The sequence below is a fragment of the Hippocampus zosterae genome, chromosome 2 (genome assembly GCF_025434085.1).
Source record: "Hippocampus zosterae strain Florida chromosome 2, ASM2543408v3, whole genome shotgun sequence".
In the NCBI taxonomy this organism is placed as follows: Eukaryota; Metazoa; Chordata; class Actinopteri; order Syngnathiformes; family Syngnathidae; genus Hippocampus; species Hippocampus zosterae.
In genome coordinates this window covers 40,872,604-40,895,845 of record NC_067452.1, presented here as the reverse complement: position 1 = coordinate 40,895,845, position 23,242 = coordinate 40,872,604, and the positions used below count along the sequence as shown (strand labels likewise).

Sequence of the window (23,242 nt, the reverse complement as noted above, 5' to 3'; positions counted from 1 at the left end):
TAGCAGAGGGGAAGGGATTTGTGTTTTCTACTGTTTATAATTTATGAAAACATTTATGAGCCATTATAAATACCGTGACTATCTGCCTTGACTAAGCCCCCAATTCAAGTTGAACAAAAGTGGACTTGATGCGTGCTGCCGCCACCAACAATGTTTGTGCCAAATATACCTTTGAGAATTATGCCCCATAAATTTTAATGTTTGTTAAATCAGAACATGCAAAATTCAGACTCATGGTTTGAGCTTTTTTTTTTTTTTTCCAGCGGGACCTGGGGTCTTATTAGATTGCAGTTCATCGTGAAGTCATTCTGATTTTCCCACTATTCCCTTCCTGTCAAATGAGCACCAGATTCAACTCAAAGTGGGAACACGAACGTGATTACAGCTTCCCGTAACACCTCCGCCACCCCTTCGTCAACAAGAGCGGACATCTTTTATTGGATAATGAGCTTAACAGACACCGGGGGACAAAGTCGAGTGTGGTAGAACATTTGTCTCAAGATCACAGCACAAAATACTCAACGTCACCCCCGCGACGCTTGTTTTAGTTTGAAGTCGAATGGACGCAGCCGATCAGGATCAGTATCTTAAGGACAAAGATTATTTTTGGAGTCTGGGATTCAAATCCGTTAATCTTCCCCTCCCATTGAGCAGATTAGCCCAGGCTACGATGGAATGAGTAGGAAGCAGTGAGGCCCAGGACCAAAGAGGACCGGACTGGGGTTGGGGGGGGAAATGGAATTCATTGACATCAGACATCATGTTGAACAGAGGCAGTAACGGTTAAAACTCACTGAAGTACCGAGATGTGTTTTGAAAGATTGCGTCGCAGCGCAGCAAAATGAAAAGTTGAACTGAAAATGTTCTCGTTGAAAGACCCCCCCCCCCAAAAAAAACCTAACAAACAAACAGAAGTCGACCTACTGCTGTGTGATCCTGCTAATGAGCTGTAAGCTGACTGATCGTCTCCAGGCTCGCTCTCGTACCTGACCTTTCACCCCATCCAACGTACCAAGACCAAACGCACTGCAGTTCCACAAAAGAAAATCAATCAATCAACGGAATCACGGAGCGCTTGAAAATAATCGATGAATCGTGTTTTATTGCGTTTCCATAAACAATATTTCTAAACATACAGCAAAGAAAAATAACAGTACGATCTTCAAATCGTTTCAACCTGCGACTGACTCTTGTGAAGCCTCATAACCAAGCGCCGGATCTCCTCGCGTTTCTGTCGCACCTGTTGTCGTGGAAACCAGCGGGCCAAATGTAGAGGGGGGTCAAAGTGGACCACGGGGTTCTGGGAAGCACAAGACGGCAATTGATCAATGTGTGACACAGTCTTGTGTTCATGTTTCTGACAGGAAAAAAAAAAAGAAGAAAAACTGCAGCTGCAGTTCAAAGTTTGGCCAGCAGGACAAACGCAACTTCACTTTTACTCCTTACTTTTGAAAAAAAAATATCCCTAATTCCGAGTCGCCGACATGTTCAGATACTTTCTCTTTTTTTTCAACTTTCACTTGAGTGATTGTTTGCAATATCAGGCGGAAAAAGTAGGAACGAAAACAACATGGAGGATCAGGAAGCGTCGAAGGAAACCAATGTGTTGTGTCTAGAACGCAGCCAAAACACAAAACAAAACAAAAATCGGAGTTTTGCGCATATGAGAGTTGGTCTAATGATTAGACTCTAATCCAAGGGGAGGGGGGGGGGGGGGACAACTAAAAGATGCATTTTTTTCAGTTATCAATAATGAATGTGCTTATTTTTTGCTACTCTGCTCCCTACATTAGTATGTTACAGTATTTAATTAGCAGACAAGGGCGAGCCAATGCTAGCTAGCACTGCTAGCTAGCGAGAATGGCTAATATAAGAGAGAAACTATTGTTTTTCTCCCCATTGAGCCAAATATCAAAAAAGAGTATGTTATGTTGGCCCGGAAATCCAGTGGTTAGCACGTGGGCTTCACAGTGCAGAGGTACTGGGTTCGATTCCAGCTCCGGCCTCCCTGTGTGGAGTTTGCATGTTCTCCCCGGGGTTTTCTGCGTGGCTTTTCTCCGGGTGCTCCGGTTTCCTCCCACATTCCAAAAACATGCTAAATCTAAATTGTCCCTAGGTGTGAGTGTGAGTGCGAATAGTTGTTTGTTTCTGTGTGCCCTGCGATTGGCTGGCAACCGATTCAGGGTGTCCCCCGCCTACTGCCCGAAGACGGCTGGGATAGGCTCCAGCACCCCCCCGCGACCCTAGTGAGGATTAAGCGGTTCAGAAAATGGATGGATGAAGTATGTTATGTTATTGACAGACAACATTCATTTGGACTTTTTGCTTTTGTACCTTTCTGTTGTATTTTACTTTTACTTCATTCGGTAAGTTGGATCAGTACTAATTTTTACCAGTCCGTACATCTACCGAAGTATCGAGTTGGAGTACTTTTGTCACGTCTGCGGTACACCGTATTATTGCACATTTCAATGGAGATTGGGAAGAAAAAAAAACAAACAAACTAATGTCAAGGTCACAAAGTGGAGTTGTGTCATATGGTCATCATCACCTGGAAGAAGCTCTCGACGTACTGCAGCAGGTACAACCCGCAGTCACTGCTGTTGTCCTGCTGCGGGACGCTGCAGCTGTAGCTGTGCATGCCGTCCGAGGAGAAGACGCGATGTCGTCCCTTACGTTCTTCCCACTCCACCTGCAGGTAGCTGCACACGCCATTGTTAGGACCCAGAGGTGACTCTTGCAAAGCTATCGCCGCTAAAGCCTGCTTAGCGGCTTGCGGGAATGTGCCCACGGGAACATGTTCAAAGCACTTCACTTTTAAAAATTTTTTTTTTTTTGCGTTGTGTTGAATTATTTGCAGGTTTATTAATAAAATTTACAAAAAATTATAAGTGGACTTGGAATTATGAGAGCAAGCCTATGAGATAACCGAATGTGCAAAGAGTGAAGCACTCTGAGCACTTTTCGATACTTTCCGGGTGCACACACTCTTGGGAGGTGAATGTATAAACGCTCACTCTCGTAGAAGCTTGCAAGCATGTTCATGCTGCTGCACTTTCAGAGAGTCCATGACGAGGATGCACGGCCTGCGGGCCAACATGAAATGGGGGTCAAAAATAAATGATGTCGCATGGAGCTAATCAGCAGTTGGGCACAACGCTCACTTCGTCAACGTGACGTCCCTCGTGCAGCCTTGCTCCGTGCATGCCTGAGAGAAAAAAAAAAACACCCCATTTCAATCTTTAGTCATACGATAACTGAAATAGCAACATGCAGGGATGTAACGATTGGACTTCTTTACTATTCAACATGTTAAAAATGTCAATTTAGTTGATCATCGTCAGACAGAATAATTGACTTGCAATTGAAACTAATTATTTTATAAAACAGCCCCTAAGGTGACATGGAAGAAAAAAAAACAACAACTCTGTGTTCGCTCGCAAACAAAGTTGATCTCCATCCATCCATTTTCTAATCTGCTCACAAGGGTTGCGGGGCGTGCTGGAGCCTATCCCAACCGTCTTCGGGCAGTAGGTGGGGTGGGGGGGGGACAATTAGTTTAGAGTGTTCAATCAGCCCGCCGTGCATGTTTTTGGAATGTGGGAAGAAACCGGAGTACCCGGAGAGAACCCACGCAGGCACAGGGAGAACGTGCAAAGTCCACACAGAAAGGCCGGATCTGGGATCGAACCCACGACCTCTGCACTGTGAGGTCGAGGCGCTAACCGCTCGACGCGTCTTTGCGAGGGAACACGAATCCTTCCAACCTTGGCTCATCAGCACGTCTGCAATAACTTACCGGCGGCTGCTCTGATCTCATACTGAGGAGCTTGGATCCACCTAAAAACAAGAGACTGCGTCAAAATTGCAAGTGGATGTCGGAGCGTCTTGCAAGCGGCCGCCCAAGACTCGACCATTGGATTGAAATCTAGCTTGTCAATGCGCTTACTTGTACGCTGCTCATAATGGTTGCCATCCTGACCCGGGAAACAAATGACGGCCAAGTACCAGTGAGCTCTGCAAGAAACAGCGGGGTCAGGCGCGAGCAAAAAATTAAAAACATTTTTTTTTTTAAGGGGGGGTAGGAAAAAAAAAAACATTTCAGGACTACTTGCTAACTTGACTTACTCCTCATTGATCGGCACAAAGAGAAAATCTTTAGTGAATATGTCAACATGGCGAGTCCACGTCTTCACCCTCTGGTGCCGCACGTACTGATCTCTGAGAAGAGAGGAACCCCCCCCCCCTCATTTCCTTATCCAACATGACATGAAGCTTTTCCTTTTCCTTTTCCTTACGGGACGAGAGCGGCGCCCTCGGTGTAGCTTCGCCGTCGGCTCAGGTGTTTGAAAAAGAAGCTGCTGAAGATGTGACTGCGCTCAGCCACGGCGCGGCCCCCGCCCTCCACCAGGAGGAATCTGGGTGAAGACGCCAGTGAGGGAAGGTGAGCGATGCTCCTCTTTTTCCAAGGGTTGACGTTTTCCCCCCCGTCGACTCACTTGAGGTAAAAGTCGATGATGACATCGTTCAGGAACTGCCCACTTTCCAGACAAGCCAAGTCCTCCTTCGTCACTGTGATCCGGCCTTTAGAGGGCGCCGCCGGGTACTGAATCAACCTGTCCGTCAAATCATGTCACGCGGTCATAAAAAAACGCTTCACAGATTGGCTGTAAAGGAAGAGGTATCAAACTTACAGCCCGGAGCTCTATCTGTCCCGACGGATGAATTTGAAAGTGGAAAAAAATTTACGATACAAACGTCTGTAAGGCCGCTTGGGCGAGAAAGCCAAGTAAACGGGAAGAAAACAAAACGATAAAACAGACAAAGAATTTGTTCTTGGAATTTTAGCGCAAGTTACAGACGATAATTTATACGATAAGTGTGAATGATCGGTTCCAAATATTGACTTTCAAGTTGCGCAAACTTCAATGGCTGCGGCCGGATTTTAACGCGCATGTGTGCGGTACATTTTTAAAAAATTTTTTTGCATGTCTTTCTGGAGAAATCTGAGGGGTCATGTTTTGTGGAATGACACGACATTACTGCGATTGGCTGGCAAGCAGTTGGGGGGGGGGGGGTGTACTCCGCCCTAGCGCCCGAGGACAGCTGGGATAGGCTGCGGCATGCCGGCGACCCTTGTGAGGGGAAGCGGATTAGAGAACGGATGGATGGATATGACATCAAAGTTTTTCCTCACGTTCTCGCATTGCTTTGGATTCAAAAGAAAAAAAAAAAGCAAAATACTACAACTTACTGTTCTGCAACGACTTTACGGGTCCAACCCCCCCCCCACGACCCCTGCGATAGGTTTGACACCTCCATTAACAGCAGACCCGGGTCAATATAAGCACGAGGTCGTCTTTGACCTGCTCGCCAGCTGCACAGCAGATGCCCGATTCCTGCAGCTTCGTCTCAGCGGATCGGCTATCTCCTGGGAGACAAACGCAATCGCGCGTGAGAGCTGGAACGCCCCCCCCCCCTACGCAAGCCGTTCGCGGGGACACGAGAGACAAAAACGGTCGGTCTTACCGATGACTGACCCAGCAGACGAAGGAGGTGCTCATCCAGCGGGGCGGGACAGCTGTGGATGAGTAGCAGGCCGTCGGTCCAGCTCAGGGGGGAGCTCGGCCCCCCCGCCGAGGAAGAGCGGCCGTCCTTGAATTCCGTCATCTCAAACATGGATGCCAGCAGTGCGGCCTGGGCTTCGGGAAGCTGCTCCGTCATCACCAATAGAAGGATGGAGCACGGCGGCCCTGCGGTCCCGAGAACGAGCGGTCGGTTATTATGACTTCACGTGGGCCGCGGAACGACGTTTTTGAGGCCGAGGAAAAAAAAACACTCAGACACATTTTCTCCTTGATCTGGTTGGCGGTTGGCAACCGCGGCTGAGTGCGCTTTGCTCTTCAACACGTGACCGTGGAATGTGAATCCCTTCACTGGCTCCCCTTTACGTTTTGGGAGTTCTTTTCAAGATTTCAAGAAACCAAACCGGTGCCTCGGGTCTTCGGACCAGACACTATTAGAGGGACCAAGAACTAAGCGGAGGCTCGGAAAGGATGAAGCCTTTTCCATTGCCGCTCGCTCTCTTTGGAACGTCCTCCCGCTGAACGTTCGGCAAGTCCCCTCACTGCCCATCTTAAAAACTTGTCTTCGACTCTCGTGAATTTTTATTCTTTGGCTTTTGACCCGAGTTGTTATTTTAGCTATTTTTGTGCTTTCTGCCGTCTTTGTAATTTCATTGATTGATTGATTGTTGTTGTATGAATGATTTTTGCTGCGTGTCCAGCGCTTTGTATTCAGCGGTGGTTGTTTTCAAGTGCTCCAGAAATACACTCGAGTCGATAACGTAAGACAGACTTGAATGACTCCACCAAATCTGAACAATTAGGACCCGATAATATTTGGACGTACAGTCGATATAAAAATGTCGATGCAGCACTGTTGGAAAAAAATGCCAGGTTCTTGTGATTAAAGACAGACAAAGATGAATGTTATATGATATAATGATATGTTACGCATACAGTGCATTTGACAATAAACCTTATCCAATCCAATAATTTCACGCCTTATTCCACAACAATGTGACCCATCGAAACGGACCTAAAAACGAGTAAATTCCTTGCCGAGTTCAAAAACAAATTCCAAAAAAAAATAGTACAAACAACCTACATCAATCAGAGTTAAAATGATCAATTCTAAACATTAAATTGAGGATGTATATAAATGAGGATGGATTAAAATGAGGATGTATATAATCCCGATACAAACCAAAAGTTGTGAAAATATCACGGTTAAGGGTCAAGTATGAGCCTTAATGGAGACTTCTTCTTACTTTTTCTTTTCTGATTGATATAAAAATGATTTAGTAGATATAAACACATAACGGGGTAGGACTAGATCAGTTTTTGACTTCATCCTACTCCCTTGAACATAATAACTGTGGTTTGGTTTGTTTGTTTATTGAACATAAAACATATGCAGTAATAATTTGACAGAAAATAAGCTAGATAAAAAAGTAAAAAGAAAGAAATCAGTCTTCATTCAACACAGTTATTATGTTCAAGGGAGTAGGATGAAGTCAAAAAACGGATCTAGTCCTACCCCGTTATGTGTTTATATCTACTAAATCATTTTTATATCAATCAGAAAAGAAAAAGTAAGAAGAAGTCTCCATTAAGGCTCTTAACCGTGATATTTTCACAACTTTTGGTTTGTATCGGGATTATATACATCCTCACCCTGGCACTCTTGTGTCAATTTTCTCTTGTATTCATAATACATTTCTCTATTTATCAACTTAGTTCTGATTTATCATTATATTTAACATTTAGAATTTATCATTTTAACTCTGATTGGTGTAGGTTGTTTGTACAATTTTTTTGAATTTGTTTTTGAACTCAGCAAGCGATTTACTAATTTTTAGGTCCGTTTCGAGATTATTCCACAGATTAACACCTTTGCTAGATACACTTCTTTGCTTGATGTTTGTTCTTGTTTTGAGTTTTTTGAATAAGTTGGTTGGTACCTCTTAATTCATAGTTGCTTTCTCGAATTTCAAAAAACTTCTGAATGTTTTGGCAGAGCAGGTTATTGTGTGCTTTGTACATTAATTGGGCAATTTTAAAGTCAACCAGGTCATAAAATTTCATCGTATTTAATTTGATAAATAGTGGATTTGTGGGTTCCGTATATTTTGATCTATTAATAATTCGAATTGCTTTTTTTTGTAGTTTGAGAATAGGGAGTGTGTTTGTTTTGCAGGCATTTCCCCATATTTCCACACTGTGTTGAATGAAGACTGATTTCTTTCTTTTTCCTTTTCTATCTACCTTATTTTCTGTCAAATTATTACTGTTTATGTTTTATGTTCAATAAACAAACAAACAATCAACATGGGAGGGGGCGGTGTGGGTCACAACGGAACTCCCGGCGATTTTACCTGAGCCACTGCTTTTCTGCATAAAGGTCATCTCCCTGTGCAGTACGTTGGCCTGAGCGTCGCTCACCCAGAGGAAAAGCAACGATGGAGCGGCCCCCGCCGGATCAGCCAGCAGAGTCCCATCCAAAGCGACACCGCCGTCCCATAAGCCGTAGCCTCGCACTTGCGATGCGACCACGGTGACCTCGCCTTTATCTTCTCCTGTCGGACGGAGAAACGCCGACATGACACATCAGACATTCCGACTCGCGGGCGCAACGATTGCGAGGAAGTGTTTGGTACCTTTAAGCGGCAGAACGATGCCGCTTGATGTAATCTGGACACAAAGATACCAATGTCTCGTTAGAACCTTGCACTTTGTCAACAGGACATACTTGTCTAATATCAGAGGTAGACAAGCAAGTAGTGGGCGGCTGGTCCATAAGAGGGCGCTAGGGCGCACATTACTTTCGTTCAAGGCATTTCGGTTTGAAATAAACAAATAGTGATTGTAAATTGAAAATGTCAAATTGGATGTAGATCTGTTTCAAGTCGAGCGGGATAAATAGCTTGTAGCCAATTCTGACTAAAATGGAGGTTTTTGCTGTGTTCGTGTGTCGTCGGATGAGTGAGGCACTTCCGGTCTGGGGGGCGCATGTTTCTTTACCCATCGACGCTTGATAAAAGTTTTGACGGTAGCTCCTCTTCAAGGCGATAGATAGTTTCCAAGTTGGGGCTGTAATATTAAATGACATGGCCGCCGCTCGGCATCTATGCACGCAAGCACTTTGTGGAGTCATTCATTCATTCATTCATTCATCTTCCGTACCGCTTGATCCCCACTAGGGTCGCGGGGGGTGCTGGAGCCTATCCCAGCTATCTCCGGGCAGTAGGCGGGGGACACCCTGAATCGGTTGCCAGCCAATCGCAGGGCACACAGAGACGAACAACCATTCGCACCCACACTCACACCTAGGGACAATTTAGAGTGTTCAATCAGCCTGCCATGGATGTTTTTTGGAATGTGGGAGGAAACCGGAGCACCCGGAGAAAACCCACGCAGGCCTGGGGAGAACATGCAAACTCCACACAGGGAGGCCGGAGCTGGAATCGAACCCGGTACCTCTGCACTGTGAAGCCGACGTGCTAACCACTGGACGACCGGGCCGCTTTGTGGAGTCAGTAAAATTAAAAAAAATTGGAACTTCCGGTCGAGTCGAGCATGTTCACTCACTGGAGTTACGAGTTATTTTGTTATTGTAAAGTGTCCTTGGGTGTCTTGAAAGGCGCTTATAAATAAAATGTATTTTTATTATTATTGTTGATTTCAAGTCTTATGGTACCTCACCATCTTTGAAAGTGAGGCTGCTGACATTGGTTGCGAGCTTACTCTCGTGCTAACTGAGCGCGGTTGTGCTTCCGCGGGAATATAAACAAGACGTCACTTGACGCTCCCGTTTCAAGCATTTTTTAAAAAAATTGTATACATGTCTGAAATGTTTAAAAAATGGCAATTTTCCGCGATGTTTCGTGTGAATCTCTCGAAAAAAAAAACGTCCACCGGCCACCACTCACAACACAACAGGAAATGTGTCACTTGGTCACACACTATGAAGTGGCTTTACATCTCACCATCATCTTCCCGTTGGCGCGAGTGTGAATCATCCCGACGTGGAGAGACAAAAACTCCAACTCCAGGAAGGACGGCAGCTTGGGGTCTCCTCTTGGTGTCTGATGAGGTATTTGATTCCAAAGAGGAGTTTGTTCAATCCGTTTTCTCTCGTCACCTTCGTCGGGCTCATCGTCCTCGCTGGACAAAACAACTGGAAGAACGGAAGCGTTGAGACGCGAGATGGTTGCGGCAAGGAAGGTGCTGGCAAGAGTTTGCGCGCAACTCACTGGGTTCCGATCGAGTGTGTTTCCTGCTGCGAGACACTCGGCTCGTTTTCTTCTTCTGCTGTCTGAAGGCCATCCAAATATTTCTCTCTTTCTCCCCTGGCTCCTCATTTGATTTGCTCCTATTGAACTTCCTGTTGAAAATTCGATGGGCATCAGGCGATGTCTCCAGTGAAGAAGACGCTTCATTTGTAGCCGAAGTGGACTGAGAAGAGGATGAAAGACGAGCAGATCATTCAGGAAGCATCTTAGAACACATGTTTATTTGTACAACAACCTGACTGACTATATCACATGAGACTTGTATGTCACCTCGTGCATAATATCAGCTGTCAAGACTGTTTTGTATCCTGGCAAGGAGGAACTCAACCTCCCATCGTGCAGGCGTCCTCTCGTCTCAGTCAGGGAGTCATAGGCTTCCACGGACACGCGTTTACCTGGTGAACCGAAACCTGTAGGCAAACGTTTGCATTGAGACGTGCAAACTTAACATTGGATTATTGCGAAACCAGAAAAGTCTACTTTTGCTTTTGTAATCACTCCTCTGTGGAGGAAGACGGTCCACGTCCAAGACGGGCCGTTGATAATTGTCTGAGGCGCGCTTTGGGCGCCATCTGTTGGACAAATTGAAAATGAATTATTATTGTGGTAAGGCGGTACCTCAAATTACACACGTAATTGGTCGTGATCCGGTTAATATACAGTACATAGATAAATAGATGAATTTGTGAATCGCGAACGCATGCAAGATCAACTCTTACTACTGCTAGCAAGCTCACCTGTATAATAAATTAACTGAAGAACTCGGAGGACGAGGAGCTTTCGTTGACGGCCGTGATTGGCTGCTACTGTCCCCTGCTGCCGCCTGAGTGGTCGTTGATACTTCTGTGGGCGGACTTTCCAGTCCCAACAGCTTTTGGACAATTTCTTTAAAGCTCAGTTTACCATGCGCGCTGTCACAGACACCAAAAAAAAAAAGCCGCTCATCAAGTGACCCTCGCCCGATTATCAGTTACTGTATTGTGATATGTACAGAAAGCGTTCTCCTGACCTCTGACGATGGAGGCTGCCATGACTCCACCCACGTCCCGATTTCTGATCAAACACAAAATTAAAAACAAGAACGCAACGCTTCCGATTCAAACTCTCTGGCGACGAAGCGCATTAATAAAAGATCACCTGCAAGTGAAGCGCGGTGCTTTGCGGTGAGTGTAACCGTTGGTGGGTGGAGTCCGATGCTGCGTTCGACGTCTTCTTGGGGATTCTAAAGAAACGTCATTGTGTGACAAAATTTAAACAAAACAAAATATATATACAAACATACAGACACACACACACACGCTCTTTCTCTTTGTCACTATTTTGTTGGACAGTTTCGCGTCCGAACCTTGCTACGCGTGGGCTTAACGTTAGACAAAATAATGAAACACCAAAACATCCCTGCAAAACGTAGAACTACCCGGTGGGTTTGGTTAGTCAGTGCCTACCACACAAATAATAAGTATACCAAGTTAAATGTATCAGCAGTCTTCGTTAGAATCCGCCAAAATTTTGGCTGCAGGCGCAGCCGAATGTCTGCGCGTATTTCCCCCAAAATAAAAAAAAAAAACAGTTTGTCCATAAACGTGTTGCAGCGAGGAACTGGACGGCTTTGGCGGTGAACTTTTATACGAGCTACTGTTAACCCCAAACTCGCTCGCTAGCTATAGCTACCAAAGCTGCTTAGCCGGCCGGTTAGCCACTTGCTTAGTTACTCCGACACAGCCGAGTGAGCTGTTCAGTTTCTACGTTCTCAAAACAGTAAATCCGAACGACATACTAACACTTTTGTCATTGCGGCTCGTGAAACGTTACGACTAATTTCCAAAACACGCTAGGAAGCATTTTTTCGTCGTCCACAAATTCAGCTGCACATTACGCAAAGACGTAATTACGTAATCTACGTTGCTTCATTACGCCACTGACGTTGAACTATGCTGGTTGGTACCAACCACCACTTACACAAAAAGACAAGAAAAGCGGAATAACAACCATCATATAATTTAATTGGTCCAGTTTAACCAACGTTGGCACACTTTTTTTATGATAAATTTCATTTGTCATATATTTTGCCGTCTTTGGTTCAACACTGTTATAGGAACCATTACCGAGGCACCTTAATACAGTAGGATATGATACTCCATTATCATAAAAAACTGAAAAAATATAAACGGCCGACGAATTTCTAAGATTTCATCCAGGGCTGCACCGACTTTACTGGATACTGAGCCATGGAGAAAGCAAAAAAACTGCCAGAAAAGGAAATCAGGAAATAATATATCAAAAGCTATCTCAAGATTTGAAGAAAGGCGATTGGTGGATTTGTAAATGGTAAATGGTGATGCTATAACTCTGACAAAGAAGTGAACATTTAGTGGTTCTGTTGATACCAAGCCATCGTCAGGTAGACCAACCAAGATTTCAGCCAGGAAGATCGTTTGGAATGCAATGAAACCCCCGCGAGCAACTTCAGCTGAAATATAGGCGTATTGACACATCTGACTCTGGCCTTGTTGTGTGGCATTTGCATCCCGGTGCTCCTGTGAGTTTTCTCTCTGGGGATTGCGCCTTCCTCCCAACACTTCAAAAAGTTGCACATTCGATTCAATGAAGACTAAATCCTTCGTGAATGTGCGTAAATCCTCTCCTCTCCCTTCACCTTCTTTCCAGTGTCTTGACGGTGCCAAATGTAAAACTCGTGAATGTTTTCCGCCTCTGAGCAGAACATGAGCAGAAAAGCCCACATCTCCTGTATGATGGTTCGTGGTTCATAAACGAATCGAATTTCTTATAAGTGAAAGTGACTGCTCTGTCACATACACATTCGACAGTTATAATCACCTTTCACACACAGAGGCTTAAAAAGGTTTTGTTGTCCTCTCATTTCTATGGAGGATAACATTCCGTAGTTTTACTTTTTTTTTTTTTCCAATCACTGACTTGCACATGAAACAATGTTTATCAAGTTGGAGTTACTTATTGTGAAGCGCCGAATGAACTTTGACCGGAAATCCTACCAATTGATTGAACATTTAGCACTGTCTGGTTGCAGGGCCGCTGTCTGCTGTGTACTCAACATTTGCGATGACCTACTGTTAATGATTCAGCTGAGTGCGTGCGTGTTTCAGGAGCGGACAGATGTATCCATCCAGTTCTTGACGGAGGTCAGCGTAAAGAGACATTATGGCATCCGAGCTGGTTGAATGCGTCCCCAACTTCTCTGAGGGCAAAAATCAAGAGGTCAGTTCTTTGGAGTTGTTGTAGAATTGTCTGATGTCCCAACTGCTTCTTTCTTTCCACAAAGGGTTCGCCAATTTCATCTTAGTGATCTTTAAATCTGTAAACATGCTCATGTCATATGTGTTAGGCCCGCCGCACACCGAGGCACACGGCAATTGAAAGAAGAAAAAAAAAGTTGGCGAAACCTGTACCAGCACCCTTGCACACATATTCACTGCAATGGAAAAGTAAAATATTACCACATTTGTGAAACAATGTTTTGAGTTGGCACATGTATTAGCGTATTTTTTTTTTTCTTGAAGAACAAACAACGGCGATTTTCAAGGAAGAAGCGGAAGAATCTCCCTGTGGTATAGCTACAAGCTACAACGACAAAAAAAGAGAGGAAGTGGGTTAGAAACAAAGGAGAGTGTGTGGAGCGCACTCGTGTCATTCAAAAACAGAGACTCTCCCTGCTTCACTTTTTTAGGTACAGGTACATATAAAATGATACATGTTTAAAGTATTATGGGGAAGAAAAAAAAAATACAAATATACAAGTATGCAGTATGCAAGTATTGAAACAGCTTGGCAACTGGATCCTATATCCGTATTTATGTATTTATTTTTGATGACACAATGTAACCATTTTTTATTGACTGTTACATCGGTTGACATTATGACACTATGATGCGAGTTTTGAGCGTGAATGGTTGATCGTTTTATGTGTGCCTTGGCAAACAGTTCAGGGTGCCCCCCCCAACCCCCATACTGCCTGAAGACAGCTGGGATGGGTTCCAGGACGCCCGCGAGCCTCCTAAGGACAAAGCGGTTCAGATAATGGATGGATGGACAATTGGCTCTCTGTCTCAAAAATTAAAAAAGGGAATTCATCAGAACATTACAACTTACTTTCTAGAAAATAGACTACTCTTTAAATCTAAATGGCATTCAGGGGTGCACTGGAAAGTTAGGTTGTCCTTAAAAGCAGTTCTCCCCTGGAAGGGGTCCATGGATCCCAACAAGTTTGAAAACCTCAGATTTGAACCACACCGAAAATGGATGGATTTTGTCACCGTTTTTGTCAACTTTCAGGTGATTGATGCCATCTCGGCGGCCATTAGCAGCACACCTGGATGTACCCTGCTGGATGTCGACCCCGGAGCCTCCACCAACCGGACCGTCTACACGTTTGTGGGCTCTCCTGAAGCTGTGGTGGAAGGAGCGCTGAATGCCGCCCGTCAGGCATTCAACATCATTGACATGAGTCGCCACTCAGGTCAGTCCGAATAGCACCTTTAAACACGCAGTGGAGGGGGGGGGGGGGGGGGGGGAAGAGATAACATCACGTCAAGAACAGTCTGCTGTACAAAATTGAGTTTTCAGAAGTGATTTTCGAGGTCCCCAATTGTCCATCTCCTCAAGCAGGTTCTTCCAAAGTTTTGGTGCTCGAAAACTCCGAACTTTGTTCAAATGTGCCGTTCAGTTTTTCAGAGTGCCTCAAATAGGAGTGCCGGGGCCTTGTCTGTTAGGCAGTCCAGAAGGAAATACCGTAGTTCAAGCACGAGCTGCTGATTGGTTTCTAACATGCGGCATTTTTCTTTTTTAGTTTAAAATGGCTTACCTTAGCACGATTCCTGCGTCGCCTGGTGGCCAAAGATAGAATTGCGGTCATCGTCATCTCGTGGCTTTATTGTGAACTGCACGGGGGAGAGACGGAATTTGGATTGATATTGGAGAGCAACGAGTTACAGTAAAATAATTGTTAGAAAGTGATCGCTGGGGATTCCGTACGTGCAGGTGAGCACCCTCGTATGGGAGCGCTGGACGTCTGTCCTTTCATTCCTGTCCAGAACGTCAGTATGGAGGACTGTGTCCGCTGCGCTAACATCTTCGGACGGAAACTGGCGGATATGCTGCATGTGCCAGGTGGGGGATGTGGCGTTGTTTTGAAAACAGAAAAAGTCAACGTAAATTCTGAAACTTTAAAAAAAAAAACGAGCTTTTGTTTCCTCAGTGTTTCTATACGGCGAAGCAGCAAGAAGCGAGGCACGGAGGAGTCTTCCGTCTGTGAGAGCCGGCGAGTATGAAGCTTTAGCAGACAAGGTCAGACCTCGAAAGCAATCAAGAACGCCTGCCATGCGCGACATTGTGGCTCATGTTGAATTGTGATTTACAACCACTTTCGTCAGAGATCGTCAGGCGTACACGGGAAATATTCACAAGTGCGGATTTTTCTTTGCGTGATATGCTATCAGCTTGGGACAGCATGTTAGTTCGGTTGGTATGCTAGTCAACGCTATTAATGAGCCTGATGTGAAGGTGGATAATTTGTGCTGAATAGCTAAACTGAACAAAAAAAAGGACCATGGGTTTATTTGGTTCATGCTAGATGCATGGCGTTGATGCTTTATGCTCCTTTCCCAATTTAAGGGCTCTGCTGCCATCTTGTGGCATCTGTCCACAGTGCCCGCTGTCAATGATTTGCAGATTCTTGCAATTGACATTTCCTTCCTTCCGTGGCGTTTCACCTCAAAATGTTTTTTTTTTCCATGTTTTTCGCTGTCCAGCTGAAACAGAAGGAGTGGGCTCCCGATTTTGGCCCCGCCTCCTTTGTGGCATCATGGGGCGCCACGGTTACGGGCGCTCGTAAGTTCCTCGTTGCCTACAATGTCAACGTGATCAGCACCAAGGAGCAGGCGCATCGCATCGCATTGGACATAAGGGAGCAGGGCCGAGGAAAAGACAAGGTGCACGTTGGGAATATTTCACTTGATCGTGCTCCCTGAGTGACAATGAGCATGTCAAACGTCATTTTCCATAAGCTCTCCGTGACTAGATGTGTGTGTTTGGCTACTTCCCAGCCGGGGTTACTGAAAAAGGTTCAAGCCATCGGCTGGTACTTGGATGAGGCCAATCTCGCTCAGGTGTCCACCAACATCCTGGATTTTGAGCTCACGCCCCTCCACCGTGTCTATGAGGAGATCTGCAAGGATGCGGAGGTCAGAGGTTACGCGTACCAACAACGACACACGTACAAGACTCTTTTGGTCCTCACAATCGTTTCTGCGTATAAAATTGAGGGAGCTTCGCCCGTACCGCTTTCTTAAGCTACCAGCGGGACGCCCGACACGCGTACACCAGGAGAGGGGCGCTAGGAGCGGGCCACCTTGACCGAGGCACCGGCCTCATTGCTTTGACATTTTTAGAAGTCCACATCCACCCGCACGTGTCCGATGAAGGCGCCCTCAGTGCGGTTTGGGGGGAGGTGCGAGCAGTCGCCACGGATTACATCTTGAATTCATATACGACCTTGACCGCATTAGAACAATGTCATGAAGGGGGCGTGGCAGACCCTCCCCCATCCCTCCCAGAAGAAGCTATCCGCTTCAAAAAGCTTAGCGACCCTCGGAAATCAAAATAAACAGAAGGAAATCAAAACAACACGACAGTTAGCATGACGTGACCACGCTAGGTGGCCGCTGACGGCAGCGTACAGAATAAAAAAACAAAACAATGAACAGACAGGCTGACAGGAAGAAAGTAACGAAATACAAGATAAGTGAGGACCACCTGGACACGACACGAGTGGTTGAGGGAGCCGATTGGCACACACCAGGGACTGGACTGACAAGAACAGGTAGAAATTAAAAGTTAAGATAAGACAGGAAGGTGGAACACAAGACACAACATGGAAAAAAAACTAAAACCTAAAGACTGTAAAACTAAATCAACAAAAACTCAGTTCACGATAAGTTCAAAAAAGTCCTTAAAAGCTGTAAATTAACAAGCCCCGTTCATGCACACGATGCAATTGTGCGTCCAATAGCTCGAGTAGAGAGATATGAAGACTACTCTGCCCGTTGTGAACTTTACCGTGTAAAAAGAGGAACCCCCCCCCCACCCCCCCGCCCACCAGGATCTGAAGCTGCCCGTCGTCGGCTCTCAGATTGTCGGTTTGATTCCTCTCAAAGCTCTTTTGGATGCTGCGGACTACTACATCGCTCGGGAAGAGCTCTTCATCGTGGAAGAGGAGCATAAAGTGCGCCTGGTGAGGAAAGCGAGTTCCGTCACAGGGCTCCATCGGGTTCTAACCTCTTAAAGCTTCCCTTTGTGATCAGGTGATCAGCAAGCTGGGTCTGGACTCTCTGGGTCCGTTCAAAGCAAAGGAGCGAATAATTGAGTGAGTTTCGACTCCTCTCAGTGTCTGGCGTGTGATGTGTGTGAAACTATGGGACTCTTGTTTTGACTCAACTCCTTTACTTTAAAAAAAAAAAAACTTTGACCAAACAGCTCTTGGCCCATCGCAGGTCGACGGAGCGAGATCAATGAAAAAAAAATCCCTGCACACAAAATACTTTCAAGGCTCAGGCTTTCATGCTATCAGAACAAAAGTTTCCCATCGCTTTGCTTACGAAGCCTCAGGCGGTTGATTTATATTCGACCGGGTCGTCGCAACAACAAGGCACTCTAAAACAGCCATGCCAGTGCAACGGCTAATTTTTTTTTTCCCCCCCAGCTGCGATTACGCCTTCTCTACGACATGTGAGGCGCACTTGCAACTGACAATGAGGCGCTCTAAAGCAGCCACGTCAGTGGACTATGTGAAAGGAAGATGCATTTTCTGGGTGTGGGCATAGCTAGCTAGCTAACTGCCCATCGTAATTGTGCCGGACAACCACTGACGCAAAGGTGCTGAAGTTTCTCACGTGGCCCTTTTCCACTCCACTCGTGCTAGCGCCAGTTCCGGGCCAGTGCCCGAGTTAGCACTAGTTCTTTCTTTTCCCACTACCGAAATTAGCTCTAGCTCTGATGCTTAAAAACTGGTGCTTGAGCCGGACCTAGTTATTTGTGGGGGACAGACTCGACCGTTATATACTACATACAAGTATACTCGACGCTATAAGATAAGATATCCTTTATTCGTCCCACACTGGGGAAATTTACAGCCTCCAGCAGCAAGAATGTATGTAGAAATGCTAAGTTATGCTATGCTAAGTTGTCCAGCAGATGCCAATAGCGCGTTATTCTTATTAATAGCGCAGGCGCTCTTGGGTAACCGTCGACATAAGCGGTGACATTTGGACGCTTTACGATGATGTAATGACGTCGCTCCGACTTGGTTCTTTGCAGGTGGGAAACCAAACACGTTCCGCGGAAGAAATTGTTAAGCACAGCACTGGTGACCAATGAACACCAAGTTTGTTTTGGCGTTAAAGGGGTAATGGTGGACTCGTAAGTGCATCATTAGGCACAGTTTTTAGTTTTAGCCACACCTAAAAATAAGTAAATAAACACACAAATCAGGAAAATGGTGAGAAAAGAGCACTGAATCAAAATTCTTTGCGTCGTTTCTCAGCAATTATCATCAAACATGTGTAATGTTTTTAGAAACAAACCTCTGAATTCACTTTTCGGCATCTTTAAACCCGAACTCTTGCAAGGCATGCATTTTTATTTTTATTTTATTTTTATTTTCTCTTTGATATTTAGGCTAGGGCGGCCCGGTAGCGCAGTGGTTAGCACGTGGGCTTCACAGTGCAGAGGTACCGGGTTCGATTCCAGCTCCGGCCTCCCTGTGTGGAGTTTGCATGTTCTCCCCGGGCCTGCGTGGGTTTTCTCCGGGTGCTCCGGTTTCCTCCCACATTCCAAAAATATGCGTGGCAGGCTGATTGAACACTCTAAATTGTCCCTAGGGGGCGACTGTGAGCGTGAATGGTTGTTCGTTTCTGTGTGCCCTGCGATTGGCTGGCAACCGATTCAGGGTGTCCCCCGCCTACTGCCCGGAGACAGCTGGGATAGGCTCCAGCACCCCCCGCGACCCTAGTGAGGATCAAGCGGTTAGGAAGATGAATGAATGAATGAATATTTAGGCTAATTGGGACCTGATGAATGTAAAAACCAAGAATTATCTTTTTACTTGATGCAACGTCCTCGTAAGTGGACACCAGGCCCTTATAGTCCAAAATTTAACATTATAGTCTTGAAAACCAAAGACGTCATGTCCACACCATGTGGACGCCAGGTCCTAAGAGGAGCAAAAAAGTATTTTGTACGTCGTTACAGGTACATGGTGAGGTCAGAGGACAACGACCGGCTGGCATCTCTTTCCTTGCAGCAGTTTGTTCGCAGCGTCGGCGCTCGGACGGCCGCCCCCGGCGGGGGCTCCGTCTCTGCCGCCGTGGCCGCTCTGGTAACTCGGCAGGAGACGAAACATTGCGCCCCACGCCAAACCTTTTCATCGCGGCGACAACTTTTGTTGGGCAGGGAGCGGCACTGGGCGCCATGGTGGGCCAGATGACATATGGCAAGAGGCAGTTTGAGGCGGTGGACGGCGTGATGAGGAGACTGATTCCTCCGTTTCATGACGCCATGAACGAGCTGCTGCGTATGGTGGACAGTGACTCGTCTGCCTTCAATGCCTACATGGTCCTCCTTTTTCTATTATTTTTACAATCTAGTGAGCTTCCGGAACATCTCCGGTTTTGGGCTTCAAATCCGCTCCGTTTTGATTCTAGGCAGCGCTGAAGATGCCCAAAAATTCTCAGGAGGAAGTAAAAAGGTAAAACTTCAGAGACCATGTTGGTCTTGCAGCGGGCACAGAAACATTTCATTTGGATGATGCGTCGTGTCGTGACAGGCGTGAGGTGGCCTTGCAGGAGGGCCTGAAGCAAGCAGTGAGCGTGCCGTTGGCTCTGGCTGAGAGGGTGGGCACCCTGTGGCCATCGCTTAAGGAACTCGTCTTGTACGGGAACGTCAGCTGCAAATCGGATATTCAGGTGGGGAATTGTCAGCGGGGGAAATGGGTCTCGTGTTATCATGAGATGTTTGAGCTGGAAGCACCCGAGCGTTGTCTGTGTGGCTACCAGGTTGCAGTCAAAGCGTTGGAGACGGCAGTTTTCGGGGCCTACTACAATGTCATCATCAATCTTCAAGACATCACTGATGACAGTTTCAAGATGGAGGTAGGTTTCTGCGTGCCGTTTGGGTGAGTCTCCAACAACCTTAACACCACGGTGCCATACATACTTTCGGGGGACAGAAGACGGACGGATCTTTCTATGACGTTGGTTTTTAAGTTTGTCAACAAAAAAGTTCCCACACTACGGATTTTACCACGCATTGTAATTTATGGCTTTGATGTTTCAGGAAAAAAAAAATAATCCGCCTGTTGCTGTCTCTCACATATTACTATTTGACATATATTATTGTTATAATAGTATTATTACGAAAGCCTGATGTGCTAGAGAGCGTTGGCGAAGAGCGCCGATGAGTATTTGGAACCGTGAGTCGCCGCTTGGAATTGAAGTGGATTTCCATGGGTCAGGAGAAGTGAACCAATCTCTTTTTTCGTCAATGGATGCTACAGCTTCTTGTTGACTTTGAAACTTAGCTTGTAGCCGACGTGTGCACATTTTGAGCAGGACGTCTCTGATCCGCTGCTTAAAGGACACTTTGATTCTCTCCTCTTTCATCTCAAACTGCTTCAAACAACAAAGCGTGTGATGGAAAAGTGGTTAGAACTGCATGACTGTCCGTGTTTTCTGTTATGTGTTGTGTTTATTATTTTACTTGATGTTAACTGTTTTGTAAAGCGCTTTGTTACAGCTGCCGCTGTTGTGAAAGCGCTATAGAAATCAGCATGTATTGTATTGTGTTGTATTGTAGAGAAAGGGAAAAAATGAGGAGAGATTCAGAATCAGTGCTGGATCTCCCAAAGCATCACTTATTTGTCATGAGTTCAATTCAATGGTACTCAATTACTCTTCTGCCACCTGCAAGTACCTTGGCATAAACGACTGTAAAAAAAATAAAATTTTATATATATATATATGTATATATATATATACAGTATATACTGTATATACATAAAAAATACAATACAATACTGTATATACATAAAAATATACTATATACAGTATATATACACATTTAAAAAAAACACGTTGTGGAACCCCACAACATGTTTTTTTTAATTTAGTTTGAAAATGTCTTTGTTGTGAAATGCGGGCAAGACAATTCTTACATTATCAAAACTGAAAATATTTTGTTGAATTTCCCATCCTTAAATTTCCTTGAAGTTTGTTGACTTGAAATTTTGAGTTCACTCAACGTTTTTTTTTTTAACAGACTATTTACATTGTCGATTAAGTTGATCTCACAGTGACCTGATGTCCGTTCTGTTTTGCAGACTCAGTCCAGAGTGTCGGCATTATTACAGGAGGCGCAAAATTGCGCCTCCGCCATTCTTGAAGATGCAGACAAGCGGACATGAGCCCGCTCGCCTGGGTCCTTTGAAAAATTGTCCTGAGCAAATTCAACATTGTGATGCCGGATGATGGCAGAAATGTTTGACCATGAGTCATTAAAAAGTCTTTGCTTTGGGTCAGTTCATCTTAAGAGCCATTACTTGACATGCGTCTGTTTGTCGGGGACGTTCAAGGCCACAAGAACGGCTAATGGCGCCGCGCGTGTTCCATTAGAGGCAAAGGTATTTTACAAGAAATGGATGTATGATCTTGGAAAGGAGGAGAAAATGCTCTAAATGGTCCACACGCATGTTATAGTTCAGGTTCGGTGTTTGTTATTTGGTCACGAGAATGTTTATGAGGTTACGTCCGGGGTGAAAAGTTGGCTAGTTAGAGCCCAGTTTAGGTTTATATTGCCATCACAAACTGTTGCCACCATCAATCAACACAAGCACATTCTGAAATCATCTTCAAACATGAATTAAGAATGCTAAAAATCCCCGTAATTAATTACACCCACATTCTATGATCAGGCGCCTGCTGCTAGCATTAGCGGGTAGTAGCTAGCAGCTTTCCGCTAGCTAGTTTAATTTTAATCTTCAAATAATGTTGCTCTTATGATGTACCGGGTTTTCCTCCGTTTTTATTTATTTAGTTCGTTTTGGGAGTACATGATGTAAGTCAGGGGTGTCCAAACTTTTTGCCAAGGGGGCCAGATTTTATGTGGTAAAATGTCGGGGGGCCGACCTTGGCTGACATTCTTTACATTGAACAACAATATTGTTCAACAAATTTTAGTAAGCCAGTCTGTTTCACATTTCCATTTTTATTTTAATTTCAACAATCTTAAGAATTTCTTTTGGTTCATTTGAAACAGGAATTTGAAATATGACATATCAGTCAACATAAACACGCAGTGATGTCTTGTTAACTCGTGAGTGATGCCCTCTAGTGTCTAAATGCTATTACTCATTTAGCCACTAGAGGGAAGCAGTGCTCTATGAAACATCACTCACCAGTCTACGAGACCTCAGTCAATGCAACACGTGTTCCATTGCGCCCAACCTGCGGGCCAGACGGCACTGATTTGATGACGGGGGCCGAGGGCCGGATGAAATTCCACCGCGGGCCGGATTTGGCCCCCGGGCCGGACTTTGGACATGGCTGATGTAAGTGACGTGGTTAACCATACAGTGGGAAGTATTGGAGTTGATACAAGTTTGGCTGTATTCAGCACTTGGATCCTCACAGAATAGTTTCCTTCTGAAGAATGTAAGCCTGTAAACCGCGAGGAGTTCACACCACCGATCATATTTAAAGACCCACCTGAAGTGATTTCAGAGATTTGCGTCTCAAAACAATACATCGTTGCAGATTGCTGAAAACATGCTAAAACTGAGAACTACAAGTATGCAGTCCTCCGTCGTTAAAACCGCTATTCACCATTTCAGTTTTCCTGATTTTTTTTTTCTCTCTTTTTTTTCTCCATTGGGTCACCTCTTGCAATCAAAATGATAGAAATTCGATCGGGGTTATAACTTAAGTGGGAAATATAACTTAATTCATTCAGTGCCAGCCACTTTTAGACATTTCTTTACCCTACCATGTGAAAAAAATACAAATAAAATAAAAATACCAGTCCTGAAAAGCCGACCTGGTATTGAATGGGAAAAAAAACATCTTTGGCAGCAAATAAGTTTTAAAAAAAAGGAACAATCTGTACAAACCGGGAACGAGTCAGCATTTCACTCTGCTGGGTGCGGAACATTTTAGCAGCACCGCCAGGATATAAAGGTTGGAAAAAAAAAAAAGAAAAACGATTGAAAGCCAATTTTCAAATCTCAGAAGCCAAGTAGTAAAGCCTGGAAAGGCACGGAGAATCTTATTGAGCGATGCTGAGCCTGCAGACAAAAGGACGGCG

General features: G+C 45.1%; 2 protein-coding genes across 5 annotated transcripts; one reads left to right on the top strand and one right to left on the bottom strand.

The window, feature by feature from the left end:
• Positions 1-785: 785 nt before the first annotated feature.
• On the bottom strand, positions 786-11,778 carry LOC127593223 (sentrin-specific protease 7-like). 4 transcript variants are annotated; one of them, XM_052054524.1, is made up of 22 exons: positions 11,638-11,778; positions 10,994-11,078; positions 10,848-10,909; positions 10,594-10,767; positions 10,337-10,428; positions 10,127-10,266; positions 9,818-10,019; positions 9,551-9,741; positions 8,222-8,255; positions 7,940-8,140; positions 5,530-5,753; positions 5,367-5,431; positions 4,500-4,616; positions 4,299-4,418; positions 4,129-4,221; positions 3,950-4,017; positions 3,800-3,840; positions 3,165-3,208; positions 3,018-3,086; positions 2,552-2,702; positions 1,178-1,300; positions 786-1,026 (listed from the first exon to the last, which is right to left on the bottom strand). In XM_052054524.1, exons 1-22 carry the CDS (start codon positions 11,646-11,648, stop codon positions 940-942), a joined length of 2,394 nt encoding a protein of 797 aa, XP_051910484.1. In that variant the 5' UTR covers positions 11,649-11,778; the 3' UTR covers positions 786-939. The 4 variants fall into 4 exon arrangements, with proteins under 4 accessions (XP_051910484.1, XP_051910494.1, XP_051910502.1 ...); XM_052054534.1 differs by having other exon boundaries at positions 10,127-10,251; XM_052054542.1 differs by having other exon boundaries at positions 10,866-10,909.
• Positions 10,771-21,461, top strand: ftcd (formimidoyltransferase cyclodeaminase). Its single transcript, XM_052055060.1, has 15 exons — positions 10,771-11,019; positions 12,982-13,093; positions 14,168-14,351; positions 14,873-15,001; positions 15,090-15,178; positions 15,643-15,822; positions 15,937-16,074; positions 16,992-17,123; positions 17,194-17,255; positions 19,139-19,265; positions 19,340-19,501; positions 19,591-19,634; positions 19,713-19,851; positions 19,942-20,037; positions 21,264-21,461. The coding sequence occupies exons 2-15, from the start codon at positions 13,037-13,039 to the stop codon at positions 21,345-21,347; spliced, it is 1,623 nt and encodes a 540-aa protein (XP_051911020.1). The 5' UTR covers positions 10,771-11,019; positions 12,982-13,036; the 3' UTR covers positions 21,348-21,461.
• The last annotated feature ends 1,781 nt before the right edge of the window (positions 21,462-23,242 follow it).